The 19124-nt window shown below is 36.6% G+C and overlaps 1 protein-coding gene across 4 annotated transcripts in view; it reads right to left on the bottom strand.

Annotated features, from left to right (window-relative positions):
- LTO1 (LTO1 maturation factor of ABCE1) overlaps window positions 1-18835 on the bottom strand; it is an 88457-nt gene extending 69622 nt beyond the window's left edge. Inside the window, exons 1-6 of one of the 4 annotated variants that reach the window (XM_083355447.1) lie at window positions 18743-18816; window positions 18490-18555; window positions 15476-15581; window positions 15230-15300; window positions 11548-11665; window positions 9168-11397 (exon numbers count right to left, since the gene is read on the bottom strand). In XM_083355447.1, the coding sequence (XP_083211573.1) occupies window positions 11329-11397; window positions 11548-11665; window positions 15230-15300; window positions 15476-15581; window positions 18490-18555; window positions 18743-18801 (489 nt within the window). In that variant the 5' untranslated portion in view covers window positions 18802-18816 and the 3' untranslated portion in view covers window positions 9168-11328. Of the gene's footprint in view, window positions 1-9167; window positions 11398-11547; window positions 11666-15229; window positions 15301-15475; window positions 15582-18489; window positions 18556-18742 lie in introns of those variants that run through there. The other 3 variants (XM_083355448.1, XM_083355450.1, XM_083355449.1) reach the window with 3 other exon arrangements.
- Window positions 18836-19124: the final 289 nt, after the last annotated feature.

Here is a 19124-nt window from a genome sequence, read left to right as displayed (position 1 = left end):
TTTTGTATTCAATTTACACAGACTCCTAACGGAAGAAGAGACAAACCACATAGGAGATTTTCTATTTGCATAAATGTACTGCTGCCTCATGGTCAAAAAGGACAGGTGAACTTAACAGCAAAGCACCCAGGAGATCAGGTGGGAGAATGCTCTGGTAAAGGCTACTGATGAGCAGAGATCCAAATCTAGATCTTCCTGTCCATACAGATTGTAATTGGTCTACTTTCTGATCCAATACTTGAACATTTTCTTACATAAGAGCTGCAGATAAATCCAGTTTCAACAGCTAATATAGTTTTGAAGCTATCCAATATGAATATATCAGAATGTGCCCTTTTTCCATCTTAATGAAGAAGCCAAATAATTCTTTTAAAATTCCTTTAACAAATTCAAATGGATTAATTTTGGCTATAAATTAGGATTGTCATGAATACATGGCAGAAAGCAGATTAAGAAGCATATTGGTAAGCTATGTTTATATGATGAGTCACTAGAAATCGTGTTTGAGGAATAATATATTTTGCTATCTACAGAGGCTGTTAAAGTTCAGGGTGCATTTTATTCATAATTATGTACTCCACATGAGGTTAGGAGTTCTAAACCAATGGAGGTCATTAGTTACAGAAGTTGACTTTATCTTTAAATCAGTTTCAAATAAAAGTAAATGATAAATTGAAATAAATGGTTATACTAATTTGTATTACTAAGCAACTTCCAGCTTCACTGTGTAGACAAAAATATAAGGTTCATTAGCTTTGTCTCTGCAGATCAAGCCATTCTGCTTTAAAGCATAGATTATTTAACTATATGAATGCAGTCAACAGTGATTAAACAAACTGGTTTAAAACAAACCTTAATTCAGTCTGATGTATAAGCAGCAGCAGATTCTTGTTCCTACTGTCTTAAATTTATTAAACTCATCCAGAGCAACATTTTTTCAGAAAACTTACTGAAAGAAAAACAACAATGAACAGGGCTGAACCTGGATCAGGTACCATGTTTCCCACAAAATAAGACTGGGTCTTATATTAATTTTTGCTCCAAAAGAAGCATTGGGGCTTATTTTCCAGTTAGGGCTTATATTTGGAGAAATATGGTACTAAATGCATCCGTATTAAATGGGGCTTATTTTGGGGGAGAAACAGGAGAATGCCAGTAACACTCGGATGTAGCACTTTCTCTGTTCAAGGGTAACAAGATCTGCTCAGTTTTGGAATCATAAACTGCAACATGGAATTGCTATATGAAAGTATCTATATACCATACTTTCCTTGCCTCTACCAGCTGCAGACCTGGTATCAGTAATGGACTTATTTCACCTGCTCACTCACCCAGGCTAATATTTGTAGAGAAAGGCAGGAGGAAGCAGTTACCACAGATGCTGGAACAGAAGCAGCACTGTCACTAAAAATGCTGACCAGAAGATGTTTCTAGACTATCATGCACTGTAGTACCACTGTCTGGGGTAGTAGCTTACAGCCTAATTAACTTTCAAAAGTCCAGCTATTTATATCTGCCCTGAAAATACAGTTTGAAATTGTGACTAAATGGAAACCAAATGATACTCTGTATTTGCAATCACTTGCAATCAGTATTTGATCTGTATATTTCACTACCAATATTTTGTCTGACCAATCTGAAACCAAATTATTTGCATTTAAATCAAATGTAAAGAATTAACACAAATATTGGTATAAATCAGTTCAGCCTTTCCTGCATTCAGTTCAAAACTCCCACTTAGTCAGAAGGAAGATGTGTGTAATCATTTTGCATCCTTCCATGCATAAACCTACTGCTCACTGCAAAACTGACACATGGATGGCAGAGTACAATCCATCCCAAGCTTGGGTAGTTCAGCTTCAACTTCAAAAAACTTGTTTGGAATTTGAATTGAAATACATGGAGAATGATTGAAACAGCATCAAAACATTTTTAGTAAAGTCAGAACACATTCAGACTTGAAACTTCTGTTTCAAATTACATGTTTCTATTTACTATCAGCAAAATAGCACCATTAATATATAATTATCATTAGGAACGGGTTATTTTCTATATTTCCTTCCTTAGTTCCTGTCACAGGAACTACCCAAGGAATTCCAACTAGCCTGCCCAAGGAAAAAGTTCATCTTCCTAGTTCAGCCTTTATTATGTCCATCAGATGGGTTGGATTACAGTTTCAAAGTTCCCAGCCAGCACACCAATGGTCAGTCTAAGAATTATGAGTTATAATTCAACAGTCATTAAGAAGAAAGCTTTATTGACTTCTGGTCTTGCACAGTACCGCAGCAGCCAAGGGATTTCAGGGCTCTGTGCCCTCTGGCTGAATTTCTTCCTGGTAGGGGATCCTAAATGGGCCAGAAGCCACCCAGAAGAGGCGGCAAAGAAGGAAGTCAGACCCACAGACCATGGAGAGACAGCGGTCGACCCGATCGGTCCAGGAGAAGCCTTCCAGAAAACAACAGGAGAAAGGCTAGCCAACTTCAGAGTCTAGCCCAAGCTACAAGCAACCTAAGTCAAAAAGCACCCTTTTACTAATGGAAATGGTGAATTAAACCTTTTATGGAGGACCAAAACATGCAGAAATGAAATGAAATGAATATAAAACCTAAATTTTGGATAAGTTTGGAATTGTTGAATGGTTAGGATTCTTATTTTAAAGACAATTTTCTATTTTGATAATTTGAAAAATAAACGTGCTGACATCTAGTGGTGGATAAAGACTATGACAGCTACGGCTTTTATACAGGACTTGGCAAAATCTGGAAAAAACTAATTTTGCTTGTGACCTTTAAATGTATAACAATAGAGAACAGCTGTGACAAAAAAAGAAAACAATTTGGGTTGCAGACAAAGAGAGGATTATAAATTTCAAGAAACATTTTTGAACCGTTTTGGATTATAAATATGTATTAAACTGACTCTAAAGCTATTTGCAGAGAAAAGAAAACTTCAATTCTTGACCACTATGGAAAATCAGAGACTTGCAGAAAGAACTTATCAAGAAAAAATAAATACTTTTCAAGAGGAGACATGTGAGATGCTGCAACTAATTCAAACAGTGACTTCAAACCACAAAGAAATCCAAAATAACTTTGAAAACATAAACCAATTCATCTCCAATTTAACTTTACATCAAAAAAAATCCCAGGAACTAACAATAGAGAAGGAGCAGATAAAGCAGATAACTTAACACAAATCTGAGAATAGAGGCTCAAAGATGGACCTTAACATAACAAAGAAGTATGATTTAACCCAAGTGGAAAAAAAATCACAAGAAATATTGGTTTTGGAAAAAGCAACTTTTACTTTAAGACCACAAGACAAATTTGAGGATAAGAAAAAACACTGGTCAAAATGGATTGCAGAGTTGTCAGGAACACCACTAGAACTGGAGAGACAAAGAATGATAAGAGATACAGAGAGAAAAAGAAAGAGATTTTCAACAAACATGAAAGAGCAAATGGTTCTTACAAAAATATTGTACTTGACTTATGTTTTATATCTACAGTGACACCTACAAGAATATGGAAAGACTCTTTGATTCAGCAGAATATATTGATTAAAGATATTGGGCAAAAAAGAAAGCCAAAGTGAAAATTAAGAAAATAGATGATGGGCCTTATCAGAGAGAATATTTAAAAAAAACACCTGTTTGAATATGGTTAAAGTAATAGAAAGATTTTGGATATGAATTTTACTTTAAGAGGGAGGAGTCCCTCAAATAACATAGTATTATTTTATTTTTTTATTTTTTTATTAGATTTATATACCGCCCTTTCCCGAAGGACTCAGGGCGGTTTACAGGGTATTTAAAACAAGAAATACAAAAGTTAAAAACAATTTTAAAAATTACATCAATCCCTGAAAAAAAAGTAAAAACCCCAATTAAAATTAAAATTAAAATTAAAATTCTCAGCCTGGGCCAGAGAGCTAGAAGAGCCAGGTCTTCAGGTCCCGGCGGTATTCTTATTTCTTGATATGAGTAATATAAAAGTTAAAATGGCTTATACAGTATATAAGGACATATTTTTGATATTTAAATGTGATTGATTTTAAGAAAATTACAATGGATTGAAAAAAATGTTTTGAATAAGAGTTAAAAGACCAGATGACTAGATTTATTAAATGGAATATTTAAAGATTAAATATATACTTAATTATGGTAAAAAGAAAGGATAAATTTTGGAAATAAGTATGTATTAGCTTAGGGGAAACATGGGCTTTCAGTAGTATACTATCTTTTTTATCCCTCTTTACTCTTGTTCTGTTTTTTTTATTCTTTTAATCTTATTTATTCCTTAAATGAGGTAAAAGTTATGGGATGGTTTACATGAGAAAAAATAGAATCAAATATTTAAATGTAATTAACTTTGAGAAAATCTTAACCAGTAAGAATGTTTGAACATTGTGGGAAAAACAAATGTAAACAAGAACTGTAAATGGGATCTATGATGAGGCAACCAGAATGACTAGATAGTAAAGAAATATATTAATGTGATTATTATTTGTGGAAATATTAGAAAAAAAATTAAACTCAATTGTTATCTATCAAAACAGTAACAATTGTATTAATGTAAGGTTGGTAAAAGAGAACATGGGAAGAAGAGGAAATCAAGTAAAGCTATTATATGGATTATAGATTATAGAAACCAATAGTTAGTGAATGTTTTTTAAATGTAAACCCAGACAACACACTGTTTACCGAATATTAAGGTGACCATGTTAAAAAGTTAATAAAATATATTATTAAAAAAACGAAAGCTTTTGGACACCTAGTGCAAATACTATAGTCATTTAAGAAGACACTGATGTCTGGAAAAAAATTAAAGAGGCCAACGGAAAACAAGATGGATAGGTGCTATAACCAACAATACCAACATGTGCTTAGAATTCAAAGTTACTGATAGACAATCCTGGTTAAATGGAGCTCCTCAAGTTAGGGTTTTGGAAACAACCAAAAGACTGAACAAATCTAACAATCGTAGGGCAGAAAACTGGAGGAAAATGCTTTAGTAACAATTATATCCAATAATGGTCAGCAGAAATGTTTCTAGGCATTAGAAGGCATTTTTCTCCACATTTCCTATAGGCTGTGAGGATAACACCAGAGAGGGATTTTAATATTACTCCCAATTCCCATCCTAGCATATATATTTTTTGCCCCTTTTCCAACCAGACACATGTTAAGTATTTTGCATTTAAATGCTATATTCTGTTGCAAGCTGCTTCAGAATCATTGAAATGAAATCAGGGTAATTTTTTTATCATATTTAATACTTGACTGTATATATTAATAATCATTCACTATTTCTATTTTGATTTTACTGTGTGGAGTTGCATTTGTAGAAACAATAATCAGATTTGTAAGACAACAGATGAAAAATATAGATGTATGCATAGAAAATAGTACATTAAGTCTTTATTTTTTAAGTGTGCCTAAATCTAAATTTGTTGTCCTTTTTAAAAAAGAAAAAAGAAATAGCTTGTTAGAGAACAATGTGGGCATGTGTTTTTAAGCTACTGTTCATGCAGTCTGGTCAGGACTGTGTGACACAGTATACAGTGTTTTGTCATCCAAGGAATGTCTTTGATCAAGCATTTATGCAAGAAGGGGGAAGAAACCATGAAACCCTAATCCGTTCCCACAGTCCAGTAAACGTGAGCTGGACAAACACTGGACAATAGCAGTAAAGCTTGCTGTTGGAACAATAGCACCAACTAAAAAAATTAAAGACCTGCTGATTCACATTCAAAAAAGATTCCATGCAATATTGATTAGACCCTAGCTCCTGAACTTCATTTATCTTTCACATATTTCTGAAAAGCATCTGTGTTTCAAACGCAAGGAAAAACCACTGTCAAATTTTCCCATTTTGTAGAACTATTAAAAGAGCACATTTTTAAGCATCATACATTGCATTCATTAATATTCTTAAAAAGAGGAAGACCCAATGCAACTATCATTGTTTCATTTGGTGTTACTTGATTGAGAATCAAAATTTTGTTTTACTGGAGGGAAGAGAATATTTGGTGTTGTTAGGACAAGGTTCTAGCTATTGTTTCCCAGAGACATTAAAATAGGTTTATATTTAAGGCACATGGACACGTGATGAAACCAGGGTTTATTTTTTTTTAATCCTACCTTTATTAATTTTTATAAATAATTCAAGGCAACAAACATACCTAATACTCTTTCCTCCTATTTTCCCCACAACAGTAACCCTGTGAGTTGGGCTGAGAGAGACTGGCCCAAAATCACCCAGCCATCTTTCATGCCTAACACAGAACTAGAACTCCGGGATTCTAGACTGTTGCCTTAATGAAAAAATTAATAGGAAATTGTATCTTTCATAGATATTTTCAGTCTCACTAACTCTTCAAGAATGTCACCAAACATGGATTCAGATGATTATCTACAAGATCAATTGTATTGGGTTTACAAAGGGCTTTTCACCAAGGTACGTGTGAGACTCATGAGTAGACCTAGAAGTCCTGGGGTTTGAGAAGAAAATTAGTCATTAAGCTAATTTAATTACAAAGACTGGGTGGAGGAGTAGTCAATTTGTGCAAACTGAAGCATCAGGGCATTGCTGGGATTAATGATTTTTTAAAAAATTTACAGTATTCATAAATTATCTGCAATTGAGATAAACAATGAGGTGGCTAGGTTTGCTGAAGATCTCTAACGAATGAATAAATTCAAGTTTGACACTGGCCAAATTCGGACCAAATCGGGGCAGTTTACAATATAAAAAAACAAATACTGTACAATAAACAAACAAATAAATAAGATAAATGCAAAACACACAAAGAGAAATGAATAAAAGGGCAAATCTGGAACATTAATATCAAAATGTACAACAAACGCATCCAAAGAAGGGATTCCATCCAACCTACTACAAAGCCTGGGAGGACATTCTTTAAGAACTTCAGGAATACTATCAGGATGAGAGAGCCATTTGAATTCAGGTATGCTTCCTGAGGCCTAAAAAGTGATGGATCAAGAGAGTTTTGGGATTATAACTGATAGATCCATGAAAACTATCCAGATTGTAATTGCTGAGAAAAAAAGGCAAATTCAGGAGGAAAATAATAAAAAAAGAACATTGCCAGAAGTGTCCTGCCTATACAGACGCAGGCTCTGAATCTGACCACTCCTGACTCCTGCTGGAATGTTATGTATATTTAAGGCCCCCAGTTTAAACAACCTAGAGAAGGTGCAGAAAAGGACAAGATGAATCATAGCAGTGAAAATGGTTTCTATGCTAGGTAAAATAAAGATTGCATACATGTAATTACTTTCTCCCTCTTCCATTTTGTTAGGTGGGTTGGGGCAGAAAGTCAAAGAAAGAAGATTGACAATACTAGAAAGAACAATGTACGGTATTAATTTGCATGAATCCCACCACAATGTTCCCTAGGTATCTTATATTCCTTTCATGTCAATAGCTATACTGATAACGGAACATCTCCTCCAGTACATATGGGAACTGCAGTCCAACAGATCATAAGGACATAGATTGGAAAAAGCTAACCGTATCAACAGATTGATTTACCAATAGTCCCTCTTTTGAAGTCTGCCATCGTGCAATCACTTCTATCAGTAACCTCTCCTTTGCGGCCTTGGGATATGTACGAGAAGATAGTTTGGAAATTTAATTTAAATAAAACTGCATGTTTATTAACTAGAAATAAGTGATACAGCCATTCTGTCAGTCCTTTGCTAGCAGTCAATTAACTTACAGATCCTCTTTGAGATATTGGTCCCGACATTAAAGGACTTTGGTAGCAAGCTAGAAAATCTTAAGCAAAGCCTTCTCCCTTATTTCTTTACCCCGGTCCTTATGAGCTGTTTATGAAATGCTTTCTTCAGGAAAGGCTATATGAAACATTACTTTTTGAGTGGCTTTTCTACAGTCTGAAAAAAGTCTGACTGCCTACTGTTCGGTGAAATGTTTTATATTTTTCTCATACTATTTATGTATTCACTGTCTTTTATAAATATTCTGACAATCTATTTGAAAGGCTTCAGGTATTGGGCAGAGAAGAAACACAATAAATTCAATGCAAAATGAGCTGTGGTACACCAAATCAAGCAAAGCATCACATTTATGTTTTCAAAAAGTTTTTATTCTAAATCTCAATAAATACTCAAACATTTTCCCTTAATTATTAAAACAGCTATTTGGTTGAATGTACTGCATAGTAGACAGGAAAACAAAAGGCAATACACTATTTAGGATCAAAGCAGAAGGGTCATTTTTGTCTGTGTCAAACATTATTGCAAATTCTTAAACAAGGGAGTAATTTCTTATACATGTTAATGATCTGGGTTGTGTTACTCCCTGTACAGTCTTTGATATAATTAAATCTTTACCTTAAAAGTGCCGCCTGGAAAAAGACATTATGCACTTGGCATAGTGTATATTTAATTTGGTAACATGAAGAACAATGGGGCGGATATAAAAGCATTTATGGATCTTAGGTTCAGACACCTTTCAAACTGAGATTAATCTGTTGTATAAATCAAGTTCATATAAGGCAACCAACACCTTTTCTAAACAATTTTTGCAGCTGGTTTTGTTACTAATTTTTCTCCTTTCCACCAAAATGAGCTACTTACACTGAATGTAACAGTTTTTAAAAACTTTTTTTTTAAAAGTTTTAGATTTTTAAAAAAATAATTAGGTTTTGGTATTTAATAGTAGGTAATTTGATATATAAACCTGTTACTAACTTTAGAAACCCACATCTGATTATGTGTTATAATTTAACTAGTTACTGTTGATTATATTTTAAAAAATGTGAAAAAAGACATATTTTAAAAAATGACACCTTCAAAATGAATTTCTTCCAGTGTTACAAACTTATCTTATCACAGTATTTGAACAAAGAACTAACTCCTTATATTATCCAAAAGTGTTTCTGGAAGATTAAAAAGAACTCTTGAAAAGCACACATTTTGATTGCAAATCAACCATATTACCAACTGCTTTTCTAGACTCCAGTTACAAAGGTATATGACTAAGGGTTCTCTTCACAGGATTTTCTTTTATGTTTCCATATTAGTGTTTTAATTAATTTTCTTTTTCTCTGAAGTAAAAATATTATCAATATTTTTGAAAATGGCCACTTTAAGTAACAGACTGAATTACCACAGGAATCACTTTGAAGAAAAAAATAATTTAGTACAAATATCAGAATTTAACGCACAGCAGGCTAAAATTTGGCCAATCAATTCAACAGATAATACTAACAGAGTACAATTATAAATATAATATCAGTTACGGGTAAAGCATCAGATTTACCATTGAATATACAAAGCTGTTTCAGCAAATACTGTCTCAGTTATTGCACTTCGATTTTTTAAAACAAAAACTTTCTTCCTAAAGCCAATTTAGTTAAAACTGTTTACCATTTCTAACGAAAACATTGGAATTTTAAAGCTGATATAATTATTTTTCCCACTAGGTGGCCCTAATCAGTATTTTCTACTATTTCAATAATTTAAAGTTAATCTTAATCACAGGTACAGCAAAATCCTACCTAGTAGGATTTTAACACAATTCAGTTTTCTTGTGATCCTTCTCAGTCCAGAGCAGCAAAATACAACCAACACAGCAATGCAGTGCAAGGAGTGGAAGTCTTGCATCCCCCATGGTTTAGTTACTATAATGTTGTTCACAAGCAACAATAAATACACTAAAGTTTTTTTTTTAATTTAAAAAGCAAGTACAGCATATTGAAGACAGCAGCTTAGTCGATCTTTGGGCTCTAAAGCAAGAAGGAAAACGTCGTCACTTCAAAACAAAATTTTAACCCTGGTCCCCTTCATCTGCCTTTTTTTGTTTTCAGTGCCAGGCAAAAGAGCTTTTAGCTGCAGGATTTGGAAAATATATGCTGCATTGGAACTCTTCCCACTTTACTACTGCACTGATTGTAGTACTGTATTTTAAATATTATTCTCATATGGTGTCTCTATGCATTGTAAACCATCCCAGGAAGACCTGGGCCTGAGATGCAGCATGCATGCTTTAAAAATGAATAAATACATAAATATACTGTTCCTTGTGCAATTTCAAGGGATGGCATAAAAGAAAATAATTCACACAGCAGCCTGTTTTTGGACTGGCAGAGTTAATTTTGCCACTTATTTCCTCTAAACTACCAAAGGATAGGAAAATAATAAAAGAGGGAAACAGGACATAACAAAACATGCCCACAAGCCAAATGAATTTTACCTTGTCTATTAAAATTATTTATAAAATGCGGAGAAGGAGAGTGCCAGATTGGCTTTTGATGGCCCTTTCTGCAAACTACAAAATTCTCTACAGGTCCTCATCTGTATTTCTTCCAAAGAAAAGTTTATTTACAAAATTTATCTTAGCATTTTTAGAACGATGGTGATTACTACTGTTCCTAAAAAGAAAGCTACTGACCAAAATTCAGTTTATCTGGGAGCCTCCAAAATTAATTTACAAATAAAACACACATCCCATCTGAGATACACTTGTAAAAATACATACTGATAACATTTCAAATTTATGGGTTCTGCACTAATATAGTGAAATATGTATTTACTCACTTCCTACAGAATGCCATCTTTCCAGTCAACTTCCAATAAGCAAACTCAATGGGGAAAGATGGATTCACTTAACTATTGATTTACTGACTCCAGCAAAAAAGATCATAAAATGGGATGTTTATCACTTTAAAAAATATCAACTTAGTGACAGAAGATCCAGTCCGAATTGTGATCATAAGTTGAGGACTAGTTGCAGTCATCTTTTCCATATAAACGGTGGCAATAGGTCATTAATGAGTCAGATTGGTATAATGGTTAAGGCTTCAGGCTAAAAACCAGAAGACCATGAGTTCTAGTCCCACCTTGGGCACGAAGCCAACTGGATGACCTTGAGCCAGTCACTTTTCTCAGCCCTAGGAAGTAGGCATGAGCAAATCACTTCTGAAAAATTCTTGGTAAGAAAACTGCAGGGACTTTTTCAGCTCATCTCCAAGAATTGGATGCAATTGAACAGAAGAAAAAAATAAATAACACTATTTAGCTGATGTTCAATAGACCAATTTTCTTCTCTAATAATGTGTAACATTAATTTCTGGAGCAAGTATGTTAACCAACAGGCTGAAGCCATAGTTGGGCTTGAATGTGCAAACTGAAACAATGATACATTGATACAATTCAAGTAGAATAAAATCAGCTTTATCCTTGTAGTTTTCCGCTCAGTGGATAGAAAAGAAAAGATGATCATTCTGTGTGAGATGCAACCACTTTTTATATCCAACAGCAATTTTCTTTTTATGTTGCTTTCAAAATGAAAATGAAATTGTCTCAGAACCAAGTCTTAAATCAGATGGAATATGCAATAATGAGCAAATCTAAAAAGAAAAGAAGTTTAGAAATGTTAATACTTTAAAGATTAAATATCACCCTTCTCTGTTCCCATTATGTTCCATTACAATAATGTTATTCTTTTTGAACACATGCTGAGTACAGTTTGTATTCCAACAATGAAATTGGGCACATACTTGTTTAAAACGTCCCCTAATTTTCTCCAAGTCATCATGAAGTTTGTCATAAACTGGATCTTCCAAAGGAAAGTTTTGAATCATCTCTATTAACAGTTCCAGGACTCTTATTTTTTTACTGAAACAAAATTGATATAACAATGTCACACACTGTTATTTTCAAAGTCCATCTACATACAGCCCTATTTTAATGTATTTTACTACTTCTGTTCATTCTAACGTCACACTGACAAGATGGGTAATTCAGAAAACCAAGACTATTGTTCACTATCATTAATAAAATTGTAATTAATTATTATAATAGAGGCTCAAATAATGCACTGACATTACAGTATTTAGAATCAATGGTGTCTATAAAGACAAATTATAAACACTCAAACTATTTAGAATTATGGATAAATTCCAACTGTTTCCTTTATATCCATTAATAGAGCAGCAGGTGATATAGACACATACCACCACCAGTGATAATTCATTTGTTCTCTGTCAACACTGTATCAAATCTATCATTTCAATCCTTCTCCAAATCCACATCTTCTAGGCAACATTGTCACCAGGTAATGGGAGTCACTAGAAAATGTCCCTTTGTTTTGTAGCATTTCATTATATGAGTGAACAATTTTAGAAAAATCTGCCTATGAATGGAGTTTCATTCTCTTAAGATAACTTTATAAAGCATTAAGACTTTATTTTGAGAAAAATGAAGTAGAACTTAAACCAACCTCCCCATACACACAACTGAAAATGACAAATTCCAAATAATAAAGCATATTCTTCTACATTTGATCTCCTCTCTCAGATGTGTAGTAAGATTCTTGCCAATTAAAAATCACCTCTTTTAACAAAAAGAGGAAATGGAAACTAAATTCACATGATCTGAATAGTTCACCAGTTCCAAGACACTTCCAGTGTGCTACAGGCTGCAGTAAATGGGATGCAATCTAATGGTTATGATCCAAGATGTGTCTGAGATGGTGAATCCTGAGAAAATAAATCAACTCAGCCACTATTTCCTGCATAGGTTATGAAAGCAGCCAGGAAAGTGATCTGCCTTTGGGTCCATGCAGTAGTGTCAACTTTCTTGATGAAGGGAATGGTGTCCCCAGCCTTGGAAGAGGCAGTGGTGTGTCCCCTTCTCAAGAGGCTATCCATGGATCAATGGTTTTCAATAACTATTGACCAGTCTCCAACCTTCCTTCCTTCCTTGGGGAAGATTGCTCAAAAGGTAGGCAGTCTGCAGCTAAGAAATGGATTATCTGGAGGAAATGGATTATCTACACACATTCCATTCAGGTTTCAGGCTGGGATTTAGTACTGAGACAGCTTTGGTCACCCTTATGGTCCTTGACCTCTTGGTAGCTTTTGATAGCATCAACCACAGTGTCCTCCTAAGCCAGCTCCATGGGTTGGGGGCATTGGGGACACCATTTTACGGTGGATTTCTTCCAGTCGATGTTATGTGGTGGTAACAGATTGTTCCCTAGGTCTCTCATTTGTAGAATACCTCAGGTTCTATTTTCTCTCCCCTCCTTTTCAACATTTACATGAGACCTCTGGTTGAGGTGAGCCATCAGTTTGGGGTTCGATATCATCAGTACTTTGATGATACTCTATTATATATTTTATACATTATATATTTTGATTCTGAGGCAGCCAAGTGAAGGTGTTGAGGTTCTGACCCAGTGTCTGGAGGCAGTAGATGTTTTTACTTCCTAGATCTGGGGGTATTCACTTCGAACTTGGATCGGGTTGCTCTTCCCCATTCAAGGATTGTGCACAATTGGGGGGGCGGCTGTCTCCTGGACTCACCTACTCAGTGAGATGTGGCAGCTGTAACCAGAAAGGCTTTTACCCAGGTTCAGCTACTGTATCCACTATGGGAGTTTCCCGATACTCCCGTGTAACACCTCTTCTCCGTGAGCTGCATTGGCTTCCGGTTGCCCTCCAGGTGAGATTCAAGGTGCTGGTAATGACCTATAAAGCTCTAAATGGCTTGGGTCCGGATTATCTAAGGGAACACCTGCTGCCGGCATCAACTTCCCATCGTCCCGTGCGCTCGCACAGGGAGGGCCTTCTCAGGGTACCGACGGTTAAGGAATGCCGGCAGGCTATTCCCAGGGGAAGGGCGTTCTCTGTGGGCACGCCGGCCCTATGGAACCAACTTCCCACGGAACTCAGGACTGCTCCCGACCTTCGCTCATTTCGCCGGGACTTGAAAACCTGGTTCTTCGAGCTGTCTGGCCCAGACTGAGGGGTTTTAACTAATTTAATTTAACTGGGTTTTAGTTTAACTTCAGGGACTGTAATTTAATCATAGTTTTAACTGATTTTAATTTTGCATGTTATGTATTTTAATTTTCCCTGTAAACCGCCCTGAGTCCTACGGGAATAGGGCGGTATATAAATTTAAATAATAAATAAATACCCCTTCCTAGCCCCTGGGGCCCTTCAGACACACAATCAAGCACTGTCACATCACAGCTTGATTACTGCAACGTGTTCTAAGTACGGGCTACCCTGAAAAGCTACCTGGTCCACAATACAGTAGCACAGGTAGCAATAGGCATGCCTCAGTATGTCCATGTAACAGATCTTCACAAGCTGCACTGGTTGCCAGTTTGCTTCCAGGTGAGATTCAAGGTACAGGGTGCTACCTATAAAGCACTACATGACATAGGATCAGGTTACTTGAGGGATCTCCTGCCTGCTACACTATTTCACCAACTGGTTCAATCTGGCAGGGTTGGCATGCTCGTTTCAATCAATTAAACATTGCCACTTATCAGGACTTTGTTCTTTACTACGTTCATATTTTTTGCACTGTTCCGTGTTTTTTTAACTGTTTTAACAATTGTAAACCACCCAAAGTTATTACGAGTTGGGCAGCATATACATTTGATAAATTTCTATGTTATTATTACACAGCTACATCAAAATGAAAAGTGTGGTAACTTTAAACAGCTACATCCAGTAAGACTGACAACAATGTCAGTTCCAGTAAACACCACAGGTTGTTGCACTTGAAAGCATCTAAAAACTAAAAGCTATTATGTTTCTGCATATTTTTGCTGGCACACCACTGAAGTCATATCCAATTATTAACATCCTGTAGAATTGCTGATACACTATTTCAATTAATGTAATTCCATCACCACACACACACATATATCCAATCTAATTTCACCAGGTACTTTAAATGTATATTTTAGGTTGACACCAATTTCCTCATTTGCTCTTGCAATATTTTCTTCCTTACCATGCTAAGCTCTTTTTTTAACTCAAAGGGAAAGCAGTTCGTTTTTTGGAAATTAACTAAGTCCATGAGAAAAGCATGTGAATACAAAATGTCCATCAACAATAATATATTGAACAGAGATCCATTGAGAATGCTGCCACTGACAGAAAGGGAAAAAAAGGTGTGGGAGTGTTTTACTGATTTTCTTTTTTTCTCTGCTACCAATTCTAATATTTTATAATGACAGCAACTGCTTAATCCTCCAGAACAAATTTCCAGCAGAGCAGGAAAAATGACAAAAATCTCTTTCTCCCAAATCAGCATTCTTCTCATGAGAATTCCCCACTGGATCAGATAACGTGACCGTAAGAAGCTGTTCCATATTCAAGATGCAGAATTTTGATCCAACCCAGTCGGTAACAATGGTTCCCCTCCTCCCAAATTTACCTGCACTTTTCAGCTGATGTTTTCTGAAGCAACTGTTGCCACGTCACTGCAAAACCAAGGTATGACCCTATCTGTAAATTTGAGAAGTGATTATTTTATTTTGTTTTAAAACCACTAACATTATTTCTCATATGTTTATAGTTACAGAGCTATAAAAACTACAAAGTTCACTTAAGAGTTTCAGCCTATACATACTGAAGAGAATATTGCTTTTTTAAATCAAAAAATGTAGCTTTTAAAACATACTTCTGAGCCAATGCTGGCACCCTGCTGTATTCCATATTGCCTTCCTTCCACAACACCAGCATGGGCTCCTTCAGCATAACCATCTTGATAGCCTTCACCATGAAATCTGTTAAAAGATTTTGAAAGAGCAAGTCATATAAGCATATAAATCTAGATAAATGTATCCTTTCCTTTAACTGTCATGCATGTTTATTCCACATAATCCAGTACATTCCAATTAACTTCAAAGGATTTAAGCAATTGTTATATAATACATTGTTTGAACGTAAATTCATTTAGCTTGTAATCCCATATAAAGTATGGCATACATACTTGCTTGGATGTGTGATTGAATTCTATAAAGGTTTATCTCTGATTAATCTTTTTTATTCTACAGAAAAACTCAAGGAAGCAAACATATCCAATATACCTTCCTCCTCCTATTTTCCTCACAAAAACTTTCCGGGTCCTGTTCAGAGTGGTGACTAGCTCAAGGTCACCCAGCTACCTTTCACAGCTAAAGTGGGACTAGAACTCATGATCTCCCAGTTTCTAGTTTGGCATCTTAACCATACTTAGAATTGCAGTATTTATTTTATTGTGTTCTATTACAATACAACTACATATTGTACATTCATAAGAATTTAAAACTGGACTTTCATAAATTACAGCAGCAAATGTTCTCTTCTCTTGAGCTTCTTTCAATAAGTTGTACAAAAATGAATTCCATTAATGTAAAATATTTATCTCATTCCATTTGTAATCTACAGTAAAACAGGATTGCTTTAATAATTTTCAATATTCTAAAAAATTTACAGCAACATTGAAGTTCTATGGACTATAATTTTAAAGCAGTTGTATGAAAACCTCAGCAATATGATTGGTCTCTGTAATAGAATGAAATGTATTTTTATTTTTCTAGCATGTAACTTAATTATGGCTTTTGCCATTCAACAAAACTGAACTGATTAGGATAGTACTCACAATGTTACTGAACCTGTAATGTATCCTATTATATCTTGCAATAATTCTATCGCTGCAGACTATTTTATGCCTAACTTCAAAAAAAATAGGCAACCTGTTAAAACTATTTGCCTTAAAAAAACAAGTGTTAAAACTGTAAAACAAATACAGTACAAAACATATTTCTATCTCCTTTAAATTAAAACACATGACTATAAGGATGCACCAAAACAAACTGTTATTATGAACCCTGAGATTACTAGGTAATAAAATATCAACCCTATTCCATTGTTGAACTTCAACCTCTGCCTTAATTGACCAGCATGACAAAGAAGACTTGGAGATGGGCTGAAGCCACCACCCTGAGAAAACCTATAAGAATTATCAGTTTCATTAGCCAGCACTATCCCTGTGAGCCAACTCATTTTTACAGTTTAAGGAAAGCAGGAAGGGTAATCGATTAGATGACCTAAGGCATGCTTTTTTTCCAGAATATGGGCTTGAACTGCGGAGCCAAATTCTCATCCAAGGGTGTTTTTTTTTAACTCCATGTTCAGTATGAATAAAATTGGCATATAAACTGTTCCCTATCTTCACATCTCTGCCAAAACCAGATGAAGAGAAATAAATTGGAAGTTCTATCATGCAGGGGTAAATCCAGTCATAGGAACCTTTTTAGTAGGAGTAGAGCAGCATAAAACAGTCTAATCGCAGATTTCTTCCGAGGGCAGAAATGGAACATTCTGCCTAGAGACTGACTAAGGCTCTGCGCAAGTCTGAGTTGGTGCAAAACCTCTACAGAATTATCAGGTTGATTGTGCTGTTTGACAAGAATGGAAAGTCTATGGCCTTGCTAGTTAATGCTGCCGGGGAACTTGGAATTTTGCAACCTTCGAGCAGCAGAGGATATTTTAAAGCAAGAGGTCCAAGAGAAAACTTAACAGAATAGTTAACAGAATAATAGAGGTGGAAGGGACTTTGGAGGTCATCTAGTCCAACCCCCTGCTCAGGCAGGAAACCCTATACCATTTCAGACAAATGGCTGGCCAGTCTCTTCTTTAAAACTTCCAGTGTTGGAGCATTCACAGCTTCTGGAGGCAGGTTGTTCCACTGGTTAATTGTTCTGGCCAGGTATACATAAGAGTGCAGGTAACCCCTATTCCCCAGTACAGTCACTTCCACCTAATAAAGATCTGCTATGCTGTACTCATCGTCTCAGTGTCCTTCCTGCTCTCCAGAACCCACTACACAACATAAATTCTGGTTTTCTTTCCATAGAAGTACTCTACTGATGATATCACGCATGTCTGGATCATTGTGTTCTTGATGACCACCCAGCAACTCCAGCTGGGGTAAAATAGTATGGCCCTGGTGCTTACTGGACAACTTCATTATTGCCATGTAACACCATTCCTGTGGGAGTTGCGTAGGCTAGCAATGGCTTTCTGAATGCAATTCAATGTGCTGATTATACTTATAAAGCTCTTTATGGCTCAGGGATTTGATATCTATAAGACTGCTTAACCTATCCATTCTGAGTAAACAGAATGCCTGTAGAAGACCCCCACCTACTGAGAGGTACAATGAGGGAAGGGGGAGGTAAAGGAGGCATATTTTGTGGGGGCTGTTCTGGAATGGCTTGTTCTCCTTAGTTCTGGGTTGCTTCTCTCCTTGACTAGTTTCCATCCATTCCTTCTTGCCCTGCCTTCGGGCGCTCTGGAGAATAGCTCGACCCCCTCTTCTTTGTGGCAGCCCCTGAGATATTGGAACACTGCTATCATGTCACCCCTGGTCCTTCTCTTCATTAAACTAGACATACCCAATTCCAGCAACCGTTCCCTATAGGTTTTAGCCTCCAGTCCCCTAATCATCTTTGTTGCTCTTCTCCGCCCTCTTTCTAAAGCAGGGGTCTTCAAACTTGGCCCTTTTATGACTTGTGAACTTCAACTCCCAGAATTCCTCAGCCAGGCACACTGGCTGAGGAATTCTGGGAGTTGAGGTCCACAAGTCATAAAAGGGCCAAGTTTGAAGACCCCTGTTCTAAAGCGACCATTCACCATACGGAATCGTACCGGAGGAGCCACTTGGCAGGAAAACCTTCGTTCCGCGTAGCCTCGGCAACGAATTTCTCCCGCTTTCTGCGGGGGATACATTAAAAGCAGAGGACGCCGTTGATGGGAGGACGCCGTTACTCCGCCCCGTTGGGCCTTCTGGCCTTCTCCGCGGCCAGAGACCCGCCTTTCCCATTCCGTTCAGAGCCAAAACGAAAGGGGGAAAAGTTCCTCGTCGGGAAGCGGCGGCGCCCACTCGAGGAACAGGCCCTACCTCGTTTCTGCCATGACAATAGCCTCGAAGTCGTCGGGCACCCCTTCCGCAGCCGCCATGGCTTCCGCCGACTCCGCAACGGCTGCGCCCTCGTCTCTTCCACCGACGGCAAGCCGAAAGGATCAAACTAACGCGGCCTCCTTGCGCATGCTCCGACAGGGCACCCGACTGACGTCCCAAGCTAAAGGCTCCGGCGGCCCATTTCGCTTTCGGAGGTTGGGAAGGTCTCTCGGCGCGCCTCCGTTGCTTCCCCTCTTAGCCGCTAGAGGGAGCAGGTTTCCTTCGGCAAACAGATGGCCTTGGGTTCGCCAGAGCGCGCATCCGTTTGCTTTAGAACAGGGGTAGGCAACCTCGGCTCTTTTATGACTCATGGACTTCAACT

This window comes from Vipera ursinii (genome assembly GCF_947247035.1).
Source record: "Vipera ursinii genome assembly, chromosome: 1".
NCBI classification, from domain to species: domain Eukaryota; kingdom Metazoa; phylum Chordata; class Lepidosauria; order Squamata; family Viperidae; genus Vipera; species Vipera ursinii.
Note: the sequence above shows the minus strand (reverse complement) of the source record. Positions and strands in the feature narration are given on the sequence as shown.